The sequence below is a fragment of the Canis lupus genome, chromosome 18, assembly GCF_011100685.1.
Source record: "Canis lupus familiaris isolate Mischka breed German Shepherd chromosome 18, alternate assembly UU_Cfam_GSD_1.0, whole genome shotgun sequence".
Taxonomy (NCBI): Eukaryota; Metazoa; Chordata; class Mammalia; order Carnivora; family Canidae; genus Canis; species Canis lupus.
Window position 1 is genome coordinate 18,152,239 of NC_049239.1, and position 23,896 is coordinate 18,176,134.

At 35.2% G+C, this 23,896-nt stretch overlaps 1 protein-coding gene across 7 annotated transcripts in view; it reads left to right on the top strand.

Annotated features, from left to right (window-relative positions):
* Window positions 1-23,896, top strand: part of PHTF2 (putative homeodomain transcription factor 2) — a 113,305-nt gene that overhangs the window by 62,924 nt on the left and 26,485 nt on the right. For 5 of the 7 annotated variants that reach the window (XM_038562822.1, XM_038562817.1, XM_038562820.1 and 2 more), the window contains 6 exons: window positions 2,537-2,606; window positions 3,187-3,345; window positions 9,162-9,327; window positions 10,249-10,413; window positions 20,654-20,840; window positions 22,333-22,488. In XM_038562822.1, the coding sequence (XP_038418750.1) occupies window positions 9,242-9,327; window positions 10,249-10,413; window positions 20,654-20,840; window positions 22,333-22,488 (594 nt within the window). In that variant the 5' untranslated portion in view covers window positions 2,537-2,606; window positions 3,187-3,345; window positions 9,162-9,241. Of the gene's footprint in view, window positions 1-2,536; window positions 2,607-3,186; window positions 3,346-9,161; window positions 9,328-10,248; window positions 10,414-20,653; window positions 20,841-22,332; window positions 22,489-23,896 lie in introns of those variants that run through there. The other 2 variants (XM_038562819.1, XM_038562823.1) reach the window with 2 other exon arrangements.

Sequence of the window (23,896 nt, forward strand, 5' to 3'; positions counted from 1 at the left end):
TAATTTACTGTTCCTTTCATAAGGACTTTAAGTTCTTAAAACAACCTGATAAAAATTTTAGGTATACAGCAATAAGTTAAGCTTCAGATTTGTCATAAAACATTGGCAATAAGATTATTTTAAAATTATTAGAAAAATAATGTAGAAGTAAATCAAAATATGTTACTGTTTTCAAATTTGTTGACAGTAATAAAGATTAAATCTTAGATTTCATACCAAATCTAAACAATGTTCTATTAATGAAATTTTGCTTTAAATGTGTATATATTATTAGAATTGCTTTTCCAATGTGCAAAACACTGGGAGTGATTCATAGTCTGCTAGCCACTATCCTGACATTAAAATGGGAAATGAGTGGATCCCTGGGTGGCTCAGTGGTTTAGCGTCTGCCTTCGGCCCAGGGCGTGATCCTGGGGTCCTGGGATCAGGTCCCATGTCGGGCTCCCTGCAGGGAGCCTGCGTCTCCCTCTGCCTGTGTCTCTGCCTCTGTCTCTCTCTCTCTCAATCTCTCTCTTTCTCTCTGTGTCTCTAATAAATAAATAAAATCTTTATCTCAATCTCTCTGTGTGTGTGTCTCTAATAAAATAAAATCTTTAAAAAATAAAATAATAAAATAAAATAAAAAATAAATAAAATGGGAAATGAAGTACAGATGCAGTCATTACTCACAGGCGTTACATTCTATAAAGTCACCATGAACACTTGAGTTAACAGATACTGACCATTGCTCCACCTCTAGTCACAAGTCAAGTGATCGATACCTATCATTGTTTTATGTATTTTTCTGTTGAAAAACACCTTGTTTAATATAAATTGTTGATGCATTAACACTGAACTCATGGCCAGCGACACTGTAACTCATGGCCAAACGTAGCTTATCTAGATTACATTTTCTCAGTGAGGCACATCATGGGCTTCGTAACACTAGACCGCACTTCAGTGCTGTGCTTGAGGGCCATTTTAAACAACAAAATTACCAAAAAGAAGTACCAAAAAAAGCAAAACCCAGCACTAAGTTGACTGTGAAAAGGATACTTATTTTCAGCATGAGAGCTGAAATAAGAAGGCAGATTGTTGCCTTGTTTGACTTCACCAGGGAATGTGCACATTGGGTGACTCAAAATTTTTGCCACTCTTACTTTGTACATGACTGCAAATGACTACAAAAGCACAGCAAGTATTGATTGGGGGATACAGATAAATTCTGTGAGTAGGATAATTTGCAAATACAGGATCTGTTAATATGAGAATTGGCTATATTTAAAATTACCATGGCTCTGTCTTCTGTCCTCTTTTCTTCTGTTTTTGTACCTCTCAGTAGTTTTCTTCTTGATTTCAGGAAACATTTTTGGTTTAAACATCTCAGTTAATTCTGAGCTCAAATAGCCTCCTCTTATTTGTTTTAGATGCAAATAGTCCTTAACTAAAAATTTACCGTAGGGGTCATTGTTACTTGGATCAGGACCAAACAGAATTTACTGCAGTTACTTGATGAATTAAATGAATAGTAAACAAATCATCTAAACACTGCAGCATATCTCAGCACTTGGCCCCTAAGGAATTTAGCCTAAGCTCTTCTAATTCTTAACATCCTAGTCTTAAGTGTGATTTTTTTCCCCCGATGATTTTGATCTCTATCTCTATTCCCACCTCCACTGGTGGCAGAAACTTAATGTTCAATAATTCCGAGTTTAAACTAATTCAATTCGTGACTTCTGCTTTTCCCTCATCCTGCTCCGCCTGGGCATGGCGTCTGATTTCTAAGGTGATTAGGTTGCATTGTGGTCTCGTTAGTGGTTGGCATGTGAACATAGTGGCCACCTTGAGATGGGCATCATCCTCTCTGGGTCTTAGCTAATTCCACCCCCACTTACTGGCATTAGCTGAGAAGTCTGCATCCCAGCTTTGTGAGCCACTGCTTCCTGCAGAAACGCCCCAGCATCATGAAGGCCCCTTGAGGGCCTTTCAGGGCCACTGCTCTCCCAGCCAGCCTCTCTTATGCATATCTGGGCCCCAAACAGTCTCATGGACCATCTCAGACTGTACATCCTAGTTGGGTGGTAGTGATTGTCTTTGTTTTAGACTTTTACTTTTAGTAATAAACAGGTCTCTCCTGTTACACACATCCCCAAATTTATCCTTTTGGGAAGTAATAAAATTTATTACAATACTAAAGTTATGTTCCAATTGTAACAAATATATAATGTGTTTATATTTTTGTTCATTATAATTACTTAAAGTTTTTTTAATTGAAATCTTTAGAATTTATCTTCTATTATTCTAAATTTGAAGATATATATATTGAATTCCAATACTATTTTTATTGATGTATAATTGACTATAAGATTATATTGACTTTTAGATATACAACATGATATAGTATTTGTACTGAGAAATATATTGTATGTATTGAGAAATGATATCACTATAAGTAGTTGACATCCATCCCCATACACAGTTACAAAGATTTTTTTTTTCTTGTGACAAGGACTTCTGAGATCTACTCTCTTACCAGTACTACTTTAATATATTATAGGGTTTAAGGAATAAACCAAAGAAAACAGCGCATGTGAAACCAGACCTCATAGATGTTGATCTTGTAAGAGGTGAGTCTTAAATAAATAAAAGCTTAATGTAATTAGAAATTGACCTTGAAGAAACAATTCGAAGTGGGTTAGATACAGATTTGTAGAAATAAAAGCAATGTAAGCATAAAGTGAAGGTGGGAATAGTATAAGAAAGAGATAATGCAGGTGTTTAAATACCATTGACTAGTCTGTACTCCCATAAAAATCAGTCCAAGAAATAATAATAAAAGAAAACCAGCTTGTGTTTGCTTAGCAAGCTATATGGCTTGGTTATAAAAAATTAAAGTGATAATTTTTAATTCTTAATTGGAGCTTACATTTGAACTTCATCTTACATTTATAAAATATGTGGGAGAGATTCTGCTGTTATTTCAGTTAAAAATAGGTTTTTTTTCTGGAGTACCTGAGTTTATATTAATATGGTAGCGTGAGAATGTTTATAAACCTGTCCACTACTCAAAATTGGGCATTTCTCACTCACAGTGTAATGCAAAATAAAATTATACATGGTTTTTTGTTCTTCACATTTTGAAATTTTTTCTCTAAGGAAATTAAAGAATGATAAATGTACTCTGTCATTTTATTTTACTTTTTTCAGGGTCTGCATTTGCTAAGGCAAAACCTGAAAGTCCTTGGACTTCTCTGACTAGAAAGGGAATTGTTCGAGTTGTGTTTTTTCCCTTTTTCTTCCGGTGGTGGTTACAAGTAACATCAAAAGTCATCTTTTTCTGGCTTCTTGTCCTTTATCTCCTTCAAGGTATAATTAAGTGATAGAAATTAATTTTGCCTTATTTTTCGGGGTGTTATGTTTTAAGGGTTACTAAGACTTTCTTTAAAAACATACTAATCACACTGAGTGTGAAGATACACATTTATTGTGATATATTATTTAGTAGGACAAAGCTGGTTTAGTATTAAAATGTTTGAGAAAACAAAGCAGTTATTTTCCAGTATAATTTTATGAAAATTAGAATCTGTGGGTGGCTAAAGAAAAATACAGATGGAGAGGAATTTAGCAATTAGAAAGTCTCTTCAAATGCATACCACGTATACCTACCACACCAGTCGTCTTTTATGTAAGTTATACAAGTTCATTTTCCTGTGTCAGCCATGATTTCTCTTCTCATTTATCCATTGTGTTCTGAGACTGCCCTCATTCCGTACTGAGAGTCTATGTGCCATTTTCTTTTCTTTTCTTTTTTAAAATATTTTATTTATTTATTCCTGGGAGAGAGAGAGAGCCAGAGACACAGGCAGAGGGAGAGAAGCAGGCTCCATGCAGGGAGCCCGACATGGGACTCGATCCCGGGTCTCCAGGAACAGGCCCTGGGCTGAAGGCAGCACTAAACCGCTGAGCCACCAGGGCTGCCCCTATGTGCCATTTTCTGAGTGCTTTTCAGATTCTTGTTTTAATTCTCACAATCACACAGGGAAGTATAGGTACTGGTATTTGCCTAGCTTATAGAAAGGGGACCCGAAGGACCCTGAAGCCACAAAGCCACACAGTCTGCAGATTCAGGTCTAGGCCGTCTGACTGCAGAGCCACATGCTTACACCTCCAGCAAGCTGCCTCCCAGTGCAGCGGTGCTGTGGTGCCCAGTCAGAGCAGCAGTGTACAACACATAATATAAGACACTGTAGAGCTTTTGGAGGGATGAAGAAGATACCACTTACATGCCAGTACTCTAATAGAAGCAGTGATTTTAATTTAGTGGGCACCTTTTCAGCCTTTTTTAATGTCTTGCTTTTTAAAAAACATTGTAATCCTGAATGATGATTTAAATATGTTTTATCAACAACTCTTAATAGAAGATAAAAATCTTTTTCTTTCCCAGATAAATGTCTTTTAAATAAAAAGTGTAATAAACCTATAGACTTTCATTTAGGAAAATTGTTTCTTTTTAGCCAGAGTACATCTTACATACATGAAAAGGAGTGAACTCTGAAGATTTTGTGATTTTTATCAATAGAATATGTGTGCTTTTCTCATTAATGAAGTGATAAATAAACATTCATTCCAAACATTCATTGGAAAATGTAGGAAAAAAAAATAAAGAAAAGAAACCTACCCATAATCTTGCCTTTCAGTTTACTTTGTAACATTTTTTATATGTTGAGATTATTCTATATAAAAATTGTATTTTTTTTTTTGCCATATGTCATCACAAGCATCAGAGTCTTAAAAATATATTTTTAAATTATTGTAAAATATCCTACATCAGTATTGGACATTTAAGCTTTTTGCTGTCTTTTACTATCATGATGACTAATTTCCATTGTAACTAAAAGTTCACATATTGTGTCTGAAATTCACTTACTGGCTTATCTATGTTAAATAAGGAAGACTGGTTAGATCAGATGTGAAAAAGATATTTTTCAGTTCAGAAATAGAGTTTAACATTATATTTGTTCCTAAATGATGAGCACTGAATATTCTCCTAGTAAAGCTTAAAGAAGTGACTTAATCTGTGTCACATCACAGACAGTGACAAAGTAATGATATGACCCTTAATGACCCTCAGGAATCTGCTGGTACCTTTCAAAACCCCCGGGCTTCCATCTTTTTGCATATAAAAATAGGATGCAGTGTGCTAAATTAAGACCTCATTCTCTATCCCACCCTTATCTCCTAAAAGGTAGAAAGAATCCTGTACAGTCAGATTTGGTTTGGTATAACTAACTATAGTTATTTTACTTCAATTCCATGCCTTTTGAGTATCTCAACTATATATTCTCAACTCCATTTACACTTTTTGCTTATATCATTTCTCACCCAGATTACTGCCAATAGTCCTATCTTCTGCCTTCTGTCCATTTACCTTTTAAATTGCAAATCCAAACCAGCCACTTAAGGTCTAAATCTCTTTCTAGTTATCATTGCCTTCAAGAGGAAAGCGAAGTTTTTAATCAGTCCCTTGTTGAATCTTTCCTCAGGTTTTACCAGACTAAATTAGCTCTTTGCCGTTTCTTTTTTGTGTTGTTTTGTGGTACTTTTTTGTTTGTTTTTAATCCTATATGCCTTTGAATGTGCAACTCTCTTTGTTTGGTGGCCCTTTCCCCTTCTGTTTCCCTAGTCTGCATCTACTTGTTCTCTCAGTTAGCTTAGGCATCAGGTGTCACCTTGTGTGAGAATCCTTTCCTACCTGCACTTTAGCTGTAGGTCTTCCCTGTGTGTATTATATAGCACTCTTCATAGGTATTGCATTAGTCTCCTTGGGCTGCCATAACGAAATACCACGGACTGTGTGGCTTAAGCAACAGATTTATTCTCTCACAGTTCTAGAGGCTGGAAGTCTGAGATCGGTGTGCCATCCGGTTGGTGTCTGGTGAGGTTTCTTTTACTAACTTGTGGATGGCTACCTTCACACTGTGCCCTCACATGGTCTTTCTTCTGTGTGTGAGCAGAGACCTCTGGTATATCTTTGTCTTAAAAGGATGTCAGCCCTATTGGATTAAGGCTTCATCTTTATGACTTCATTCAACCTTTACTACATCCATATAGGCCCTGTAGGGCTTCAACATATGAACAGGACAAGGGGCACAATTCAGTCCATTACAGTATTTTGTTTATGTGTCCCCCTTTTCTTCTAAATTGAGGAGGGGCGGGGAACAGAGACTACGTTTCTTTGTCTTACTATTCCCAGTGCCTGACATCTGCCACTAAATCTCAAAGATTGACAGACCTGAAAATTAAACTTTATATAGTTTATATTTCTGACAGTTATCCTTAGAGTTCCACTTGGCCAGTATGTGAAGTCCTGCCTTGGAACTTTTGTGCCTAATAAAACATTTTGTCTTCATTGAGCTCTTCAAGGAATCTGTAGAAGTACTGTCTAGCAAAAAATCTTCTGTCTAGTTCATAGGACTTCATTAAATGATCAAAAATATAAATTAGGGACACCTGGGTGGCTCAGTGGTTGAGCGTCTGCCTTCAGCTCAGGTCGTGACCCCAGGGTCCTGGAATCAAATCCCATATTGGACTCCCATGGGGATCCTGCTTCTACCTCTGCCTGTGTCTCTGCCTCTCTCTGTGTCTTCATGAATAAATAAATAAATTATTTTTTAAGGTATAGCTTAGCATTATATAAGAGAAGTGAATGTTTTCTCCTTAACCCTTCACTCAAAGGGGAACAGTATGTTGGACATTATACCAGGACCACTGTCTTAGGAACTGAGGCCATGGAAGTGATATGGACACTTAGGCACAGCCAGGAAAAAGAGGAAGGAATGAAGTTGCCCCTCCGCCCCCAGCTTTTCCTGATGCTTTCTACTGGCAGAATTTCACAGAGCATAATAACTTCCTGTCAAGATACCAAGTACAGTTTGCCGGTTCCAGCCCCACCAGGGGACAGTGGTCACAGAGCTGAAAGATTACAGATAACCAGCAAGAGGCCATATAAAATCTGAAGTACTTTAAGATGTTCTTTGTGCCTGAAACACTGAACTTTTTTTTTTTTTTTTTTAAGATTTACTTATTTGAGAGAAAGAGCAGGGGGAGGGGCAGAAGAAAAGGAGAGAAAGAATCTCAAGCAGACTTCCCGTTGCATGCGGAGCCCTGCTTGGGGCTTGATCCCAGGACCCTGAGATCATGACCTGAGCTGAAATCAAGAGTCAGATGCTTAACCAACTGAGCCACCCAGGCGCCCCATGAAACCGGAACCTCTGAAGTAGCATTTGCATTCCCCTTCTTTTTAAAGAAAGTTAATGATAGCAAATAAAAATACTATTTGCCATTGTGAAGTACACATTTTCTCATGTAAAGGAGTTTTTCAAAATGTTCTATATGTATGACCTCACTGGAGTTTATAGTACCTATATCCTGTTTTATTGTACAAAAAAAAATAAATCAAGGCTCAAAAAGTTAAAGGAATTTAATAAGGGTCACATTAGAGTTCACATTAAAAACAACAAAAATTCCATATTTTTCAAAATTGTAGACTCTGTTATAAAACAACTAGAGAATTTGTGTTAAATTCCAGGGTAATTTATAAAGATGATTGGCATTTTTAAAAATGTAAGTCTTTTTTTTCTTTTGAAAGAAACTTATCATTCAGGAGAATATAAAGCGGAAAGCTGTGTTTATGATACTTCTTAAACATGTTAGGAGATAAAGTGGTATTTTAAGCTTGCATCTTGGTATGCTAGCTTGGCCAGGATTCTCTCAGTTGCAGGTGGCAAAAACCAAATGCAAACTAGCTTTTGCAAAAAGTGTTGCTTTTGTTTTTGTTTTTACCACTGATCACAAAAATTTTCAAAAAACCCAGGAAACTAGGTAGACCAGGATGGCTGTTTGTTCAGTTTGCTTGGGACTGTCCAACTGTCTAAGTCTACTTGTGTCGTCCTGGTGCGTTTATTAACAGCTCTCCTTTCACTCTCCGAAGAGTCCTGATTTACATGATAAGTTACATAGTCGTTCTAAATAGCATATGTGCATCTTTTTATTAAATCATTATTCATATTTTAGAATATTTACTTAATATATTTTGTTAAATTATATACCTCATGATGTTTTTACCCCTGAACACAACATGGTTCTCTTCAAAATTTGCACATTACACAAGCACATTACAACAGTCACACCTAACAAAATGAATTAAAAAACTCCTAATTTTCAAATTCTCCAATTGTTCCAAAACAGAATTAGGAACTCCTAGGCCCTATGTTCAGGTGTTGCTGGATCTAGAGGCTCAGATGATGTCTTCACTTTCTGTGCTATTAATTTTGTTCTCATTGTGCTGGTCTCATTCTTAAGGAGGTGGCCAAGGTGGCCCCTGGCAATTTCCTAGTTCCACAGCTCTTACTGTTTGTGATGTAGGAGAAAGACTTTCTTTCCAAGTATCTGTATTAATCCCTTAAAAAGATTCTGATTGGTCCTGTTAAGGTCACATGCCCGTCTCTTTATTAATTCCTGTGCCTAGAATTAAGACTCAGGCAAGACTAGATTACTCGCTATCCCTGAAGTGGGAGAAATAAGACCATTTGATTGACAGATAAAGAAGGCCAATTCCCAAAGGACAGAGACTTAATGTCTGGCAAGTGTAAAGGATGCTGAACAGGCAAAAACAATATTTCTTCTTCATATGGCAGTGGTTAGCATTGGTGAGTGTTTAGTGGTTTTCCTGAAAAATATACCCAAATAAATTTATTATTCCCAAGTGGATAAACCTCTATTGAAAAGAAGCTCTTGATAGCCTTGTTACACACCTATCATAGACTTCCTTGTTTGTAAAACAAAGAAATTAAGTGCTCTTGAGATTAGTGGTTCTTTTGATTGTGATCTTATCAGGAATGCTCTTAGATTCATATGCAGCTGGTTTTCATTGCATCATTAAAATGTGTACTTTAAAGACTTTGTTGGATGTTATCTTGTTCCAGGAGCTTATTACTGAATAGTGTGGTTAGCCAGTGCAAAAAAAACAAATAGTCTAAAAGAGCTTGTCTGGAGTAACATTTTTAACTTATTTAAATTTAGAAAAGGAATCTGTCAAGAAGTGATGTTAGAACGATTTTTTAAAGTTTTGAAGAAATGACTATCAGATCTATAATTAAACATATTTCTTTCCCTTTTTGTAGTTGCTGCAATAGTATTATTCTGTTCCGCTTCTAGCCCACATAGTATACCTCTAACTGAAGTGATTGGGCCAGTATGGCTGATGCTGCTCCTGGGAACCGTGCACTGCCAGATTGTGTCAACAAGAACCCCCAAACCTCCTCTAAGTACAGGGGGTAAAAGACGAAGGTATTCTGTTAAAAGTGATCTTTTTGTGGATTTGTGTAATTTGAATCTGGGATTGTTCTTGACTCAAATAAAATATTATCTTATAAAGTCACTCTTTCAAATAAAGCAGAAAGCTTCAGAGTAAGCTACCAAATAACTTAGTTTATGTATTTGCCTCAAGGCTATTATGAGACCACATACCTGTCTTTGTTGTTTTTGCTTTCTTTCCTAAAGCTCATTTCCAAGGCACCTAATATCATTGTAGGGAATATATTAGCTGGAATTGCTGATAATTCCCTCTGTTCACAGAATCTTGTACTTAACACTTTGGCAAAAACAGTAGCCAGGAAAAAAAATTCAGCTAAATTCTGTTTATTAATTGCTGTTTGAAGCTGTTTATATTGCCCCTTGATTAAGTAAACATAGCAAGTCTCACTGGCACAATGGAGTTCTGTTTTAAGGGTCTTTTGGAGCGATTCCTCTTTTGAATATCGTTGCTAAGAGATTGTGACATTTGCAGTTTGGGGATGTTGAGATTGAAGCCTTTTTCGTTTGAAAAGATAATACCTACATTAGATAAATAGCATTGCTGATTAGTTAGATTATAATTCTCTTTGGTCTAAATTTTCTTCTTTCTTCTTCTGCAGATAAGTGGCATTCAAATAGGGAAGAAATGCTTTGTAAAAATCTGTCCAATGATATCATTACAACCTAATGTCCACTGACTTGTCAGTGTGAGCAAGGAACAATAACCTAACATTTAGAGAAATCGTTCTTGAATATGTACCTTAATGTTTGGATTAACTTTTATCCAGTTAATCTGAATTTTATTGTGTATTAAAGTTCTGTGTTTATGTTTAATCAAAATTTTCAATGTGCTACCAAGAAAGTGGTTGTTAAAATTTTAAAGCTATATTCTACTTTTAATCTCTTCTGATGAAGGAAATTAAGAAAAGCAGCCCATTTGGAAGTACATAGGGAAGGAGATGGTTCTAGTACCACAGATAACACACAGGAGGGAACAGTTCAGAGCCACGGTACAAGCACCTCTTACAGCGTTGGCGCTGTCTTCAGAGATCTCTGGCATGCTGCTTTCTTTTTATCAGGGTTTGTATTTATTCAAGGCTTTATATGGTATAGAGATGCATTATCTCTTTTCTGGCACTTCCTTCTCTGGTAGTGAAGATTAATGAGTTTAAATATGACTCTCATTATGGATTTTGTTTTGATAAATTATAATGCTATAAAATAATGGAAAAATAGAGACCATAAAGTTTACTTTGGGATATGTGTAAATATACCTATATGAAAATGAGTGTATATCATCAAAGTATATATAGTTGGGATTTCTTGCTTTGGGTTTATTTTGTGGCTTGTCAAGTATTATTTTACTTCTATGAAATTGGTTATCTATTTTTATCAGCACTATAGGTCAAATTGACTATTAATGCCATGTGAGTTGTACATTTTTTTCTTAAATCTCTGCTTCAATTGTGTAAAATTATCTGACATATGGCATTGTTATTTCAAGGAATTAAATGTATACCATAGTATGAAATTCTATTTTTATACATTGGGCTCTTTGTATAGTTTGTATCACAGTAAAGGTTTACCAAATAGGAAAATATAATTATAGCAAACTGCAAAAATAAACCTAACTCAATCTTGTATTGTTATCTTGTATCTCAATACAAGAATGAGTAATATAACAATTCAGTTATATTACTAGTTTACATAGATGTGTGATCAGTTTGAAAAAAGTTAAAACATATGATCAAACTACTGAGTATAATGATAAAAGTTGCTAAGTTATTAAATGAAGAAAAGGGATACTGCACATAACTATTTTTTATCACTTTTGTTAATTCCTCTACTAATATCATTGTTTCATCCCCTTGTGATTGTGCTCATATGATAAAGTTTATCATGCATTATAAAATTAAGCATTTGTATCTTGGGATATTTTCATTGCTTGTAATTTTGAGGGAAATTGAACAAAAGCCTAATAGTCTGAAGTAACATGACATTAGATTGGATCCCCTGACTAGTCTAACCACCTGTTCTTAGTCCAGAAAAGATACAGGTTTTGTTTTGTTTTGTTTTGTTTTGAATTTGAATTGCATTCTGTCTCTGTTAGTCTTTTTTTTTTTCTTGGTAATAAATAGCTTTCTGACAGTAGGATGGGATCATTTAATCTCTGTAAAGTCAATGTCTTAAGCACATTTCTCAAGACTTTCTGATGAGCAGTTATAAAATAAATAGCACAGTGGATATGTTTTGCTTTGGGGGAATCAATTAGTTGTCTTCGTTGCCCAAAACTGATATTCTATTATGTAACATTCAAAATGCCCCTAGATAGGTAGGTTAGTACCTTTGGAATTCTGCTATGTTTCTCTAGTCAAATGAGATTCAGACTTCAGTTTTTTTTTCCTTTTGAGCTATTAGAATGACCTTGACTACCAGCCACTGATAATATAGTAGCTAAATCCCTTTGAATTTATTCTCTTTAAAATGACAAGTTTATAATCTAAATGTTTTTAAGGATGCACTATTTTCGGCTGTTTCATTTGGAACTGGTTTGCTAGCATATGAATGAGAATGTTTTAAATATTAGGTACAAAGAGATCTTAAGAAAAATGTTAATTTTGGAAGTTCTAAACTGAGTTCTGAAATCTTGATCATGTCTTATCCTTTCAAGTTTTTATAAGTCAGAAAGAGAAAGATCAGCTGAGACTTAAAATTGTTCCTGGTGATAATAAATTGAAAAGCTGGAAACTCCCATTAAGGTATCTGAATTATCATAACTAATGGGAAGATAAATGTATAACCACACAAATGTCTAAGCTTTATATATGGTATGTTTTGTTTTTTTAGATGTTAGAATGAAAACTACTATTTTTACATCCTGTGTTTACAAGTTGGAAAAGCCCTATTTATCATTTCTAAGTACAGTTCATTCTCAGGATAAAACTATTTTTCTTAAACAAGACATAATGTTCTCTATTTATTTATTTTAAGATTTTATTTATTTATTCAGGACAGAGACAGAGAGAGGCAGAGACACAGGCAGAGGGAGAAGCAGGCTCCCTGCAGGAGCCCGATGCGGAACTTGATCCCAAGACTCCGGGATTACGCCCTGAGCCAAAGGCAGACGCTTCACCACTGAGCCACCCAGGCGTCCCATAACTTTCTCATTTAAAAAAACTTAGGAATTATTGTAAAAGAACTCTGTGAAACTGAGAAAACAAAGCCAAAGAAAGTATCAATTTAAAAAGATGTAGAAATTAACCATATTTCCTGAGTATTTAGTACTTTAATTTCAAAGAATTATAGTTTTAAATTAGCATAATTGTAATTTCTACTAAGAAGATTTGAGTAGGAAGAATTATATCTTGATAGTATATCTCTTCAGCATAATACCTATTTCAGACTTTTGACACTTAAGCTTTTTTTACATGTCCTTTAAGATTAATTTAATTTCACCCTTACAATATCACTGAAAAAGTCAATAATAAATTGACTTGGTGGATTAGAGACAGATGCCAGAGTAAAACCAGGTCATATGTTAACTCACTGCCTGACTGACCTTTTTTTTTTTTTTTTTTTTAAAGATTAGAGGGTTTGGGTGGGTAGGGATTTTGATTTGTTTTTAAAAGATTTATTTATTTTAGAGGGGAGGAGAGTGGAGGGGCAGAGGGAGAAAGAGTCTCACTCAAGCAGACTCTGTGCTGAGCGCAGAGCGTGATGAAGAGCTTGAGATCCTGACCTGGGCTGAAACCAAGAGTCAGATGCATAATCCACTGTGCCATCCAGGCACCCCCTGACTGACCTACATGAAAGATTACTGTCCCATTTAACCTCCATATTGGATTTAACACTTAAATAAATGTTAAAGATTTTTAATAAATTGATTTTCTTCACATAATGCAGTACATACACTGTATAATGTTAAGTAAGAGTGGAATGTAGTCCCACCATAAATTTTTGGTACATGGATTAAAATTTTGGTTTTTAGTGACTGCAGTTTAAATGGTTCAGTCATTTAAGCTGTAAACTGGGTGAAGTCTGTCTCCCACGGACAAGGGTGAAGACCATGTAATGTCAGTATATCCCAGATTTTAAAAAATATCTTAGACCAAAACTAGATAACTCATTACCTTTGCTATAGCCACTCTATTTTAGAATTGGATGAGTTCTAGAAAAATTACAGGTACCATATATAAATTTGGTACATAATACATAATTTGGTATATACCTCTCAAACTTAGGTGTTGTAGAGTATATCTAGGGAAACATAAGTACCCAGACGTCTTTGAAGGGCTATGTTAGCATATCTTCAAGGTGTATGCATAGCTGCACACAGCAGTGATGGTGATATGTATGTAGGCTTTTGTGTCATTTTCTTATATCTGAGATTTTATCCATTCTGTTACTGTAGCCTTCCCTCCCTCTGGATTCCTGATCTTGTAGAAATAAGAGCAGGACTTGAAATTTCATACCATGCTCTAGAACAAAAGCTATTTGCTACTGTTAACTTTCCCCATAGCAACTCTCTCATGTCCTTTAGTAGTAGAAGGATGATCTTCAGTTGAATCTGTTTATATACCTTCATTTTTTTGTCACCTTCTATACACACACACACACACCTTTTCTAGAACACCAATAAACATTTCCACCTTTTTCTTCCCCAGGACAGTACAGAATGCCGTAAGTGTTCTTGATTACCTGACGAGTTTTTCAAATAGAAACACACTGGTTTTCATGTGTTTTGATTTTGTTTATTTATTTATGAGAGACAGGCAGAGACCTAGGCAGAGGCTTCCTGCTTCTGCGGGAGTTGATCGTAAAACCCCAGGATCACAACTTGAGCCAAAGGTAGATGCTCAACCACTGAGCTACTCACATGCCCTGGTTTTCATGTTTGATACAAAAGATTTGAAATTTCATAAGTTAATAAGTTATTTAAAAGTTGTGTCAACTCTTTGGTTAAAGTTTTCAATATTGAAAAACACATCTAGTTTTATGATTTATTTTTGGTGTAAGTTGTACATTTTTTGCATTTTTCCAGGCAGGACCAATCATTATTCATCTCACAAAAGAACTACCCTAATTATACTACTTATGTTTTTAAAAGTCATTTCTTTCTGAGAGTATTTGCAACATAGAGCTATCTTTCTTGAGTGTCAAGCATAATACTTTAAAGAAAATTCTACACAGGTCATGCCATTCAAACATTCACGCAGTAGGCTAGTTACAAAATTAGCTATGATTATAAAACATGGCAAGCTTTAACCATGGCAGTGGATTTGCACATTGTTTCTTTGCAAATGCTTTTTGTTCAAAATCCAATGCAGGAAATACTTCTTCTATCACAGAATAAGTAAGATCAGTATAGATTTGTTATGTCTCCTGTTTTCAAGGCAGTACTACCTCACTGCCCACATGCCTGTGACTCATGTTGTTTGGGTTGATCTAAAACAAAATTGTTAACTCTTGTTTTATTAAGCAAATGTATTACATGCATTCAGTGTAGCTGTCAAAGAGATTTTTTTGTGGATAATACTAAAAAGTACCATTTTTTCTATATTGCAGTACTTTTCATGATACCAGCTTTTTCTCTATTTTATTTTATTTTATTATTATTATTATTTTTTTAAGGAGCCCAGTGCAGGGCTTGACTCAAGACCCTGAGATCAAGACTTCAGCTGAAATTAAGAGTTGAGCATCCAACTGACTGAGCCACCCAAGAACCCCCCTACTCTGTTTTTTTTTAATTTATTTTTCAGTAGAGAATGAGGATTTAGATATATATGCTTATTTTAAAATCAAAATACTATTTACTTTGCTTTTATATTTGTACATATATTAAAGTTGATTTAAATGAAGTAGCTTCCCTTTAAAAAATATTAATATTCCTAAGTGGAATTTTACAATATTAATATTTTAAGTAAATCTCTCAGTCCCACTACCTTTCGCTAGTATCTTTGTGCCCTAAAACAGGGAGTGGGGGTAATTAAACATCTGAGTCCTGGTAACTGGTGTTCTTTTTGAGAAATTAATGTTATTCTGTGAGGTCCTGTCTTTCAGCTGTTAATGGCACTATGATACAGTGATCGGTGGTAGAACTAAACATTACCTGGAGCAGTCACAGTTTTTGACCCTCTTACCTACATTAATTAGAATTTAGCTCTCCTTCTCTTTCTCCTTTCAGCATTTTCACTACGCTCAAATTCAAAATGTCCTTATCAGGGTACAAATCAGTTTGTACTTTTTAAAAGATATACTTTGATTTTGAAACAATTGCAAACTTACAGAAAAGTTGAGAGAACTCCCATATATCTTTCACTCAAGCCCCCATTTAAATTCTGCTGATTATCCCTATTAATAGCCTTGTTGCTTCTGGAGAAAGTTCTAATCTGGGATCTTGTGCTGCACAGTGGTCATGTCTCTCTAGTCTCCTTCAACCTGGAGCAGACATCAGCCTTTCCTCAATTTTCACTTTTGTCACGTTTTTTTTTTTTTAATATTTTATTTATTTATTCATGAGAGACAGAGAGAGAAGAGACACAGGCAGAGGGAGAAGCAGGCTCCATGCAGGGAGCCCGATGTGGACTCGATCCCATATCCCAGGATCATGCCCTGAGCCAAAGGCATATGCTCAACTGCTGAGCTACCCAGGCGTCCCTTTTGTCACATTTTTTAAGACTAAAAGGCAGTCCCTTTGTACAGAGTTCCTTAATTTGGGTTTATGCCTCTGGTCGGGATCAGAGTCCAAGTGACTTGTGAGTGTGGAATATGCATATCTCTTCCCACCTCCAAGGTCAGCATTATCATTTGGTACTTGAAATTGGGCCATGATGGGATTATTTATACCATGGAAATCAAGAAACACTACAAACAAGGACTTTTTACCTCTGGAGAGCTAGTTGTTTAACATTTAACTAATTCAGCCTAATACTGAGTTAATAGCATGATGTTTCTTCATGATTAAACCCAAGTTATGCATTTTTGGCAGGAATATAATAGAAGGGATATTTAGTTCTTCTCGTTGCATCCTATCAAGGATCAACATAAATTTGCTCCCTTACTATATTTACATTAATTGCTTGATTAATGTAATATCTGTCAGATTTCTCCATTATAAATTTATTTTTCTCTTTATAATCAACAAATGCCCTATGTGGAGACACATTAAGATTATAAAAACAATCCATTTCTTATCTCACCTTTACCTTCTAGTTTTAACATCCATTGATGATTAATTATTACCTGAATTGTTGCTATGATAGTTGCCAGATGGTGGTTTTTCTGTTATTCCTTTTACATTTCTTAGTTGACATTTTCCTTTAAGGATAAGCTTTCCCTTATTTATTTACTTATGGATTTCTATTTTATTCAGTTTGTTAATGTCATTATTCATTTCAATGATCAGATTGGCCTAAATTGGCAAATTTAGTGGGATCCCTTTGAGTAGTTTGTCTTCTTTGATATGTCCCTTTCCTTCTTTGGTTACTTTCTTCCTTTCTAGGGTAACAAAATGTATTACATTCAGCTTGTACTCCTCTGCCTCAGCCCTGAAGTCAGCCATTTCTTCTAGGAAGGTGGTATGTAGAAAGCAAGATCTGAGTGCTAGAAATGCTTACAGATGCTGTGGTATTACTATCCCTAGTGGGTAGAGCTAAAAAGTGTGTGTGTGTGTGTGTGTGTGTGTGTGTGTGTGTGTGTTTATCTCTTTTACATTTAGATTTATTTCTGTATTTAGATATATTATAAGCCATGAATTTGCAATAATAGCTCCAGTTCAAATATAGTACCTCAGAGTTCATTTTATCTTGTCTTTATATCTTCCTTCTCTATCACTGAAAAACCTGGTTCCCATTGTTCTCAATAAACTAATTTATTTAGTTAATCTCTAGATGTAGCCCCTTCCCAGCCCATTGAGCTATGGCCGGGCTGCCCCTCCCATGCCACTGCAACAGATCTTGTGCAAGAGTTGTTATTACCAGCCACTTCCAATCTGCCTCAATTTGAATTTTGAGCTACTTTGTAAACTCTGAGGGTGGTACATATATTTAGCATTTTCTTCGTCCTTTTTTTTTTTTCTTTTTCTTTTTTTTTTTTTTTCTTCGTCCTTTTAACTTGGTTTGCAACTATCTGAATTCAGTTTGTGAGAAACATCAGAAAGCTGCTATAGTTTAGTAACTTATTGTTCATGTCTCCTGAGAGTGTTCTGTGTCTGAGGAGGTAGTGGGGAAAAGAAAAACCCAGTGAAGATCGGAAGTAGGCAGAGATAAGAGAGGAAGGGAGATAGCTGAAAGGTATGTGCAGTGGGTACTACTAGTACCCCCTCCATAGCTTCAGTCTTTACCCTGTCCTGGTAAGCAAAGAGTACATTTCCCTTAGAAAAATCCCTGAAGCATCACTTATTAATGATTCAAAGCCCTCTTCACCAGGTCCTTATCATTTTGCCCTCTAGGGTTCTGGTTCACTCTATAAGGTTTCAGCCACTTTTTCTACTTTGACTACCAGCCTCCAAGCACTGTTTTCAACTGCCTAGTAATCTTTCTAAGGGTGTTTCTAGGCCCTCAAGTTCCAAAATAAATTTCTTCTCTTTCACATCCTGTTTAATGGTTCTACCAACTCTCCAGTCTTCGTTCACATCATTCACCTCCTTTTCCTTTTTTTCCAGCACAGTGTAATTTCCAGGACCCTTCATAGATAACTTTCCAGCACACGCCTTGTCTATCTTTTGTGGTTTCTCACATTTTTGGAATATCAGGAACTTTACTTCCCTAAGTCTTTTTCTAAGTCTACTAATTGCATAGTTTTCAAGGGTGAGGTGATGGGAATAATTAATAGCTGGTGTTTTTATCACTTTCTTCCTGAGACAGAGTAGGTCACAAGTTTTCTCTGTACCTTTTGTTTTCTGTTTTTGCCTTTTCTCTTCACTACATTAATCCATTTTCCTCCTTTCCTCTGCTACTCTTAAATGATTTTTGTTCTATAGCTCATTCCCTTGGTCTTGCCATGCCTCTCAGGGTCATATAGAAAGAAAAGGGTCAGAGGATTAGGCTTCTGAGTCTTGCAATTCTGTGGAGATGTGTTCTGAATGATTAGAAAGCATAGGAGCTCTGTGAAGCATATAAGAAGTGGAGTCTGTCTCCTTTAATAACCTTACAGTAGAAGGTCAGGAAGGAGAGGGGCCTGTAGGGGCCTGTTTGTATAAAACAAAAGCTTTCTAGGCTTTGATGAGTGTATTAAGAAGAAATCCTATCAGGCAACTTCCCCAGGAGTGGGTAGTTGGAGGTAGTGTGGAGAATATCATTAACCTCATGGTCAGAAGGTCAGTATTCTAGTGCTGGCTTTGCCTCTAACTGGTTGTGTGACCTTATATAAGTTGATTAGACCTCTTTGTATTTCTGATCCATTGTTTCTAAAATGAGCATTTAGAATAGGTGAGTTCTAAGGTCCTGCACAGTTCTAAAAGATTCCAGTAGGACTGAGTAACTATAGTGTTAAAGGCAATTCTTTTGTGCTTTTAAAAAAAATTGTTTTAAATTTAAATTCAGTTAATTAACATAAAATGTTTATTAGTTTCAGAGGTAGTGGTCAGTGATTCATCAGTCTTTTTTTTTTTTTTTGATTCATCAGTCTTATATAACACCCAGTGCTCATTATATCACATGCCCTCCTTAATGTCCATCACCTACTTACTCCATCTCCTCACCCTCCTTCATTGACCCTCAGTCATTTTCTATGATTAGTAGTCACTGATGGTTTGTCTGCCTCTCTGATTTTGTCGTTTCATTTTTTTTCCTCTCTTCCCCTATGATCCTATGTTTTGTTTCTTAAATTCTTTTGTGCATTTTTTAAAGATTTATTTATTTATTTGAGAGAGAGAGAGAATGCAAGCAGGAGTAGGGGGAGGGCAGAGGGAGAGGTAAGCAGACTCCCCACTGAGCAGGGAGCCCAACAGGGCCGAATTCCAGCCCTTCCCCCACCCCCAGATCATGACCTGAGCCAAAGTCAGACACTTAACCAACTGAGAGCCGCTCAGTTGCCCCTCTTTTGTGGATTGGTAAAAATTTTTGGTATTTTGACCTGTACTAATTTTTTTCTTGCAAAATGGATACTCTGCAGAAAATTCAAGGGGATTTATTTTAAGTAAAATTAAATGCAAGAAATTAATAAATTTCATGATAAACTTAATTTGCATTGAGCACATTTTAATTTTGTATAGGACTTACACTGTATTTTTACTAACCATTTCTTTTCTTTTCTTTTCTTTTTTTCATTTCTTTTGGATAACTATTCTTTCACCCACTGTAGTCTCTGAAGATTCCTCAAGCATTGGCCTATAAATCAAAATATTTTTTTCTTTTTTTAAAGATTTTATTTATTCATTCATGAGAGACAGAGAGAGAGGGAGGGAGAGAGAGGCAGAGACACAGCCAGAGGGAGACGCAGGCTCCACGCAGGGAGTCCAATGTGGGACTCAGTCCCGGGACTCCAGGATGTCACCTCGGGCCGAAGGCAGGCGCTAAACCGCTGAGCCACCCAGGGATCCCCTATTACTTTTCATGTTGTATTTTGTATATTGAAAAAATTAAATCCCTATCAGTGAGGAATGTCAGTTGTAGCCTTTTAGGTAATTAATGGCTACATGATAGTAATATTTTTTCAGAGTATTTCAATGGGTGAAAGAGGTTACTTCTTTATCTTCTTGGTTTTCTTCATTTCTATTTCTTCCATTATTTACAAACTTGTATTACAAGGTTTTCATTTTCTTCAAATATTTTATGTTACAAAAGGTCCTATGGCTCCTTTGACACTAAAATGAATTTATCAGAGTTATTTATGTATATATATATTAATAGTATTTATTTGAGTAAACGAAAGTGCTAAAACCAAGTTAAAACACTAATTGCAAATTAATAATTACAGAAAGTCTTTTAAACAAAATTTTATTTTATTTTTTTTCAAAATTTTAAAATACATTATTAACCATAATAAAATTGGCAAAATTTTTATCATAGATTTTACATAAAGACCAAGTTGTTGACCAAGAATCATTTGATAAGTTAGGGTGTATGTCTTAGAATTGCTATCTGTAAGACCTCCCAACCTATCCGGTAAGCTGAATTAGGACATTTATTTACAATTATTGATTTATTTTATACGATAGGTATTATATTTCTAAGTTACTTATTATAAAAATAAGGTAGCCATTAACATCCTGAGAAATAACTACCAGATTTAATTATTAACAGAACATAATATTCCATCAGTAACTCATCCAAAATAAGCTAGGTACACATAACATGCTTCTGCAACTTTTTCTTTTTAGATCAAAGAAAGCAAAAAATTCAATTGATAAATCAACAGAGACTGACAATGGCTACGTATCCCTTGAAGGGAAAAAGACTGTTAAAACCAGTGAAGAGGGAATCCAAAGCCATGAACCTCAGTGTGAAACTGTTCGACCAGAAGAGACAACCTGGCACACGGGAACACTGAGGAACATTCCCAGCAAAGTCAGTGTGATTTTTAAAATTTTTTGCTTGTATGATTTCACATCAGCTAATGGAAAGTGACTTAGATATCGGAATCACCTTTGAACTACATGTTTTCTCCAGAATTTATTCTCTGAGCTGTTACAAATCACACTGATAAAGCTGAAAATCAAAGTTACATGAATAAACTCGATTGCTGATATAACTTGGCACCCTCCGAATTCATGATTGATGGCTCCACGTCTTTCAAAATGTTAAGGCACTTCATAGTTGATGTTTCTTAAGCCTTGTCTTCTCTTTCCTCATTTCTGTGTATGTGTGCATGCAAATTTGTTTTAAATGGAACATCTAGATTATCTTAAAACTGAACTAGAAATCTGGCTTTCCATTCATGTTCCCCATACAAGAATATTACCTTGTCTTTTCTACCTTCATTACCTTTGGTGTCAGCACATTTGTTTTGGTTTTAATTTGAAAAAAAAAATTATTGAGGACATATTTATTAATAAGGATAATAATTATTTGTTTACTTTTCCAAAATAATAAAGAAATCCTGCATTTATTGTAACAAAGCCTTATGTGATAACCTCTATCTCCTCATTTTGCTGATTTTTTTTTTTTTGGGTTAGGTTTTTTTTTTTAAAAAACTTATAGTAAAAAAAATATGGCCAAATTAAAAGATATTGCTTCTGTTATATCATGTGAACATAAACATTTTGTTGATTCTTCCATTTTGAGTGAAGTATGTGCTACTACTTGATAGTACATGCGTTTTCAGTACCAGTAGCTATACAGTCAGTAGCATGGGGCTGCAGTGAAATAGAATCCCTTACTCTGATTTTAGATTTTTGAAGCATTTAGCTAATAATGTGAGCTTCACATCACTGTCATCACTCAAAAGGTAAGTTTTCAGTCATACAGTTTTCAAACACATTTTCAGCTACTTATTTCCTATTAAAGTTATGAGAGGAACATAAAAATATCAATAAAACCTAAGCTCTAGACTCTCTCAGTTTCAGAATATCCAAAATCTGGATGTACATAATGTCTGTCTGATATGTGCACACATGCAACTACTATTTACTTCCTCCTGCCTCATGTCATTATTAAATCAGTAATGGTCTTATAATTGATGGCATTTTGGGTTTGTAGAAATAGTAATTTTAGTTCATCTCAGTTTTCTCAGCTTCTTTTAAATGGTCTCTGTTTTACTTTTATTCTCTTTTATATTCTTAATTTTCTAAGCTATTTCAAATGTTTTCATGAACAGAGGTGTTATAGGACAATATTTGACAAATGGCTGTTGAATTACTCTTAAAATTGAAATAACTGTATAATCACTAATTTAAGACATTTTTAAAGAAGATTGAGTAATACTAATCTATCACTTTGAGGTTTTTGAAGATACTTGAAGGTGTATGTATAAATACATATAATTTAAAATTTTGCAGTTGTGAAGCTACAAATTCAGTCATAAATTACCAGTAATTCTCTTTGTGTACTCCCAACTTAGGATACTCAAAGGACAATAACAAATGTCTCTGATGAAGTCTCCAGTGAGGAAGGTCCTGAAACGGGATACCCATTACGCCGTCACATGGACAGGACTTCTGAGAGCATTCTTCGGAACAGAAAGTCACACCATTATAAGAAACATTACCCTAATGAGGTATAGACTTTGTCCTTACATATGTGTATATATACCTATTTTATGTGTTACTAATTTACAACTTCTTCCAACAATTGAATATAATTATTGAAATAAGTTTATTTCCCATCACTGTCAATTATCTTGTTACATGATCTGGATTTATGGAGTAGCAGTTTTAGATTTATGTATTGCACACTTGATAGCTACACTTTTGTATTCCTTTTGTGCATTATCTCTGAAGACTCATACATTCAGTTTGTTGTTTACTTTTAAAGACAATCATCCGGGATCCCTGGGTGGCGCAGCGGTTTAGCGCCTGCCTTTGGCCCAGGGCGCGATCCTGGAGACCCGGGATCGAATCCCACATCGGGCTCCCGGTGCATGGAGCCTGCTTCTCCCTCTGTCTGTGTCTCTGCCTCTCTCTCTCTGTGACTATCATAAATAAATAAAAATTAAAAAAAAAATTAAAAAAAAAATAAAGACAATCATCCTAGAGAGACACTCTATGAACTCCTGTGTGAGTCTTTTTCACAATTTGTAAGGTTTTGTAGCTTCTTGGTGATAGCAGTTATCATTCTAAGTGACTTTCTTCATGTTACTATCACTAGTTATTAAGCTGCCCATACTATAAAATTCAATTCTTTTTTTCTCCTTTGATTCTTTCTTTTTTAATATTTGTTTTTCTCTAAACCCTTTTCCAACTTTATCACATCACTTGAAGTTATCATATCCCTTACAACTACTTAAGTAGAAAAAGAATTTCATTCAATTGTATTTTTTTTAGTTTTTATTCTATGGACAGAACATTTCATTATCTCACTTCAAGGCAAATGTCACTTATGACACTTTTTGATGAACATTGCCTTCTCTTTTTAGACTATATTTGAATTTTTTTATTGATGATTTAGGGCTATACTTTAGAAAAATCAAGTATTATCCTGTGCAGGAGTGTGCATACCTTGATTATTCTAAGCTTAGAAGAGTTACTTGTTCTTCATACAGTCTTCTCTGTGGTTATATCTCTATTTAATCTTAGTGGTGACTGGCTGTGTTTCTTCCTTCGGTAGCTGTCATAGACACCCCTAATGCCAGTGTGTCTGCTCTTTACCTGTTCACGCAGATCATATGTTATATTGTCCCCTGGTGAACTTCAGTAGTATAGTCAAGTCAGTTGGTCTTGGAAGGGATTCCAGGTCTTCTATAGAAGATCTTCACTTGCTCCAATAGAATAAATTATTGGGCTTTAGAAGTACTTTTCTCACCCCATAATCTTTGTTCTTCTTGATTTGCAGCTATATTTTGAACTGTTGAGATTCTTGAAGAACAGAACAATATCCTACGGATCTCAACTTTTAAATAAATATTAAATATAATTATTTTAATGAGTAAATCTTCTGGATTTCAAGCTAAGTAATGCTAATAATTA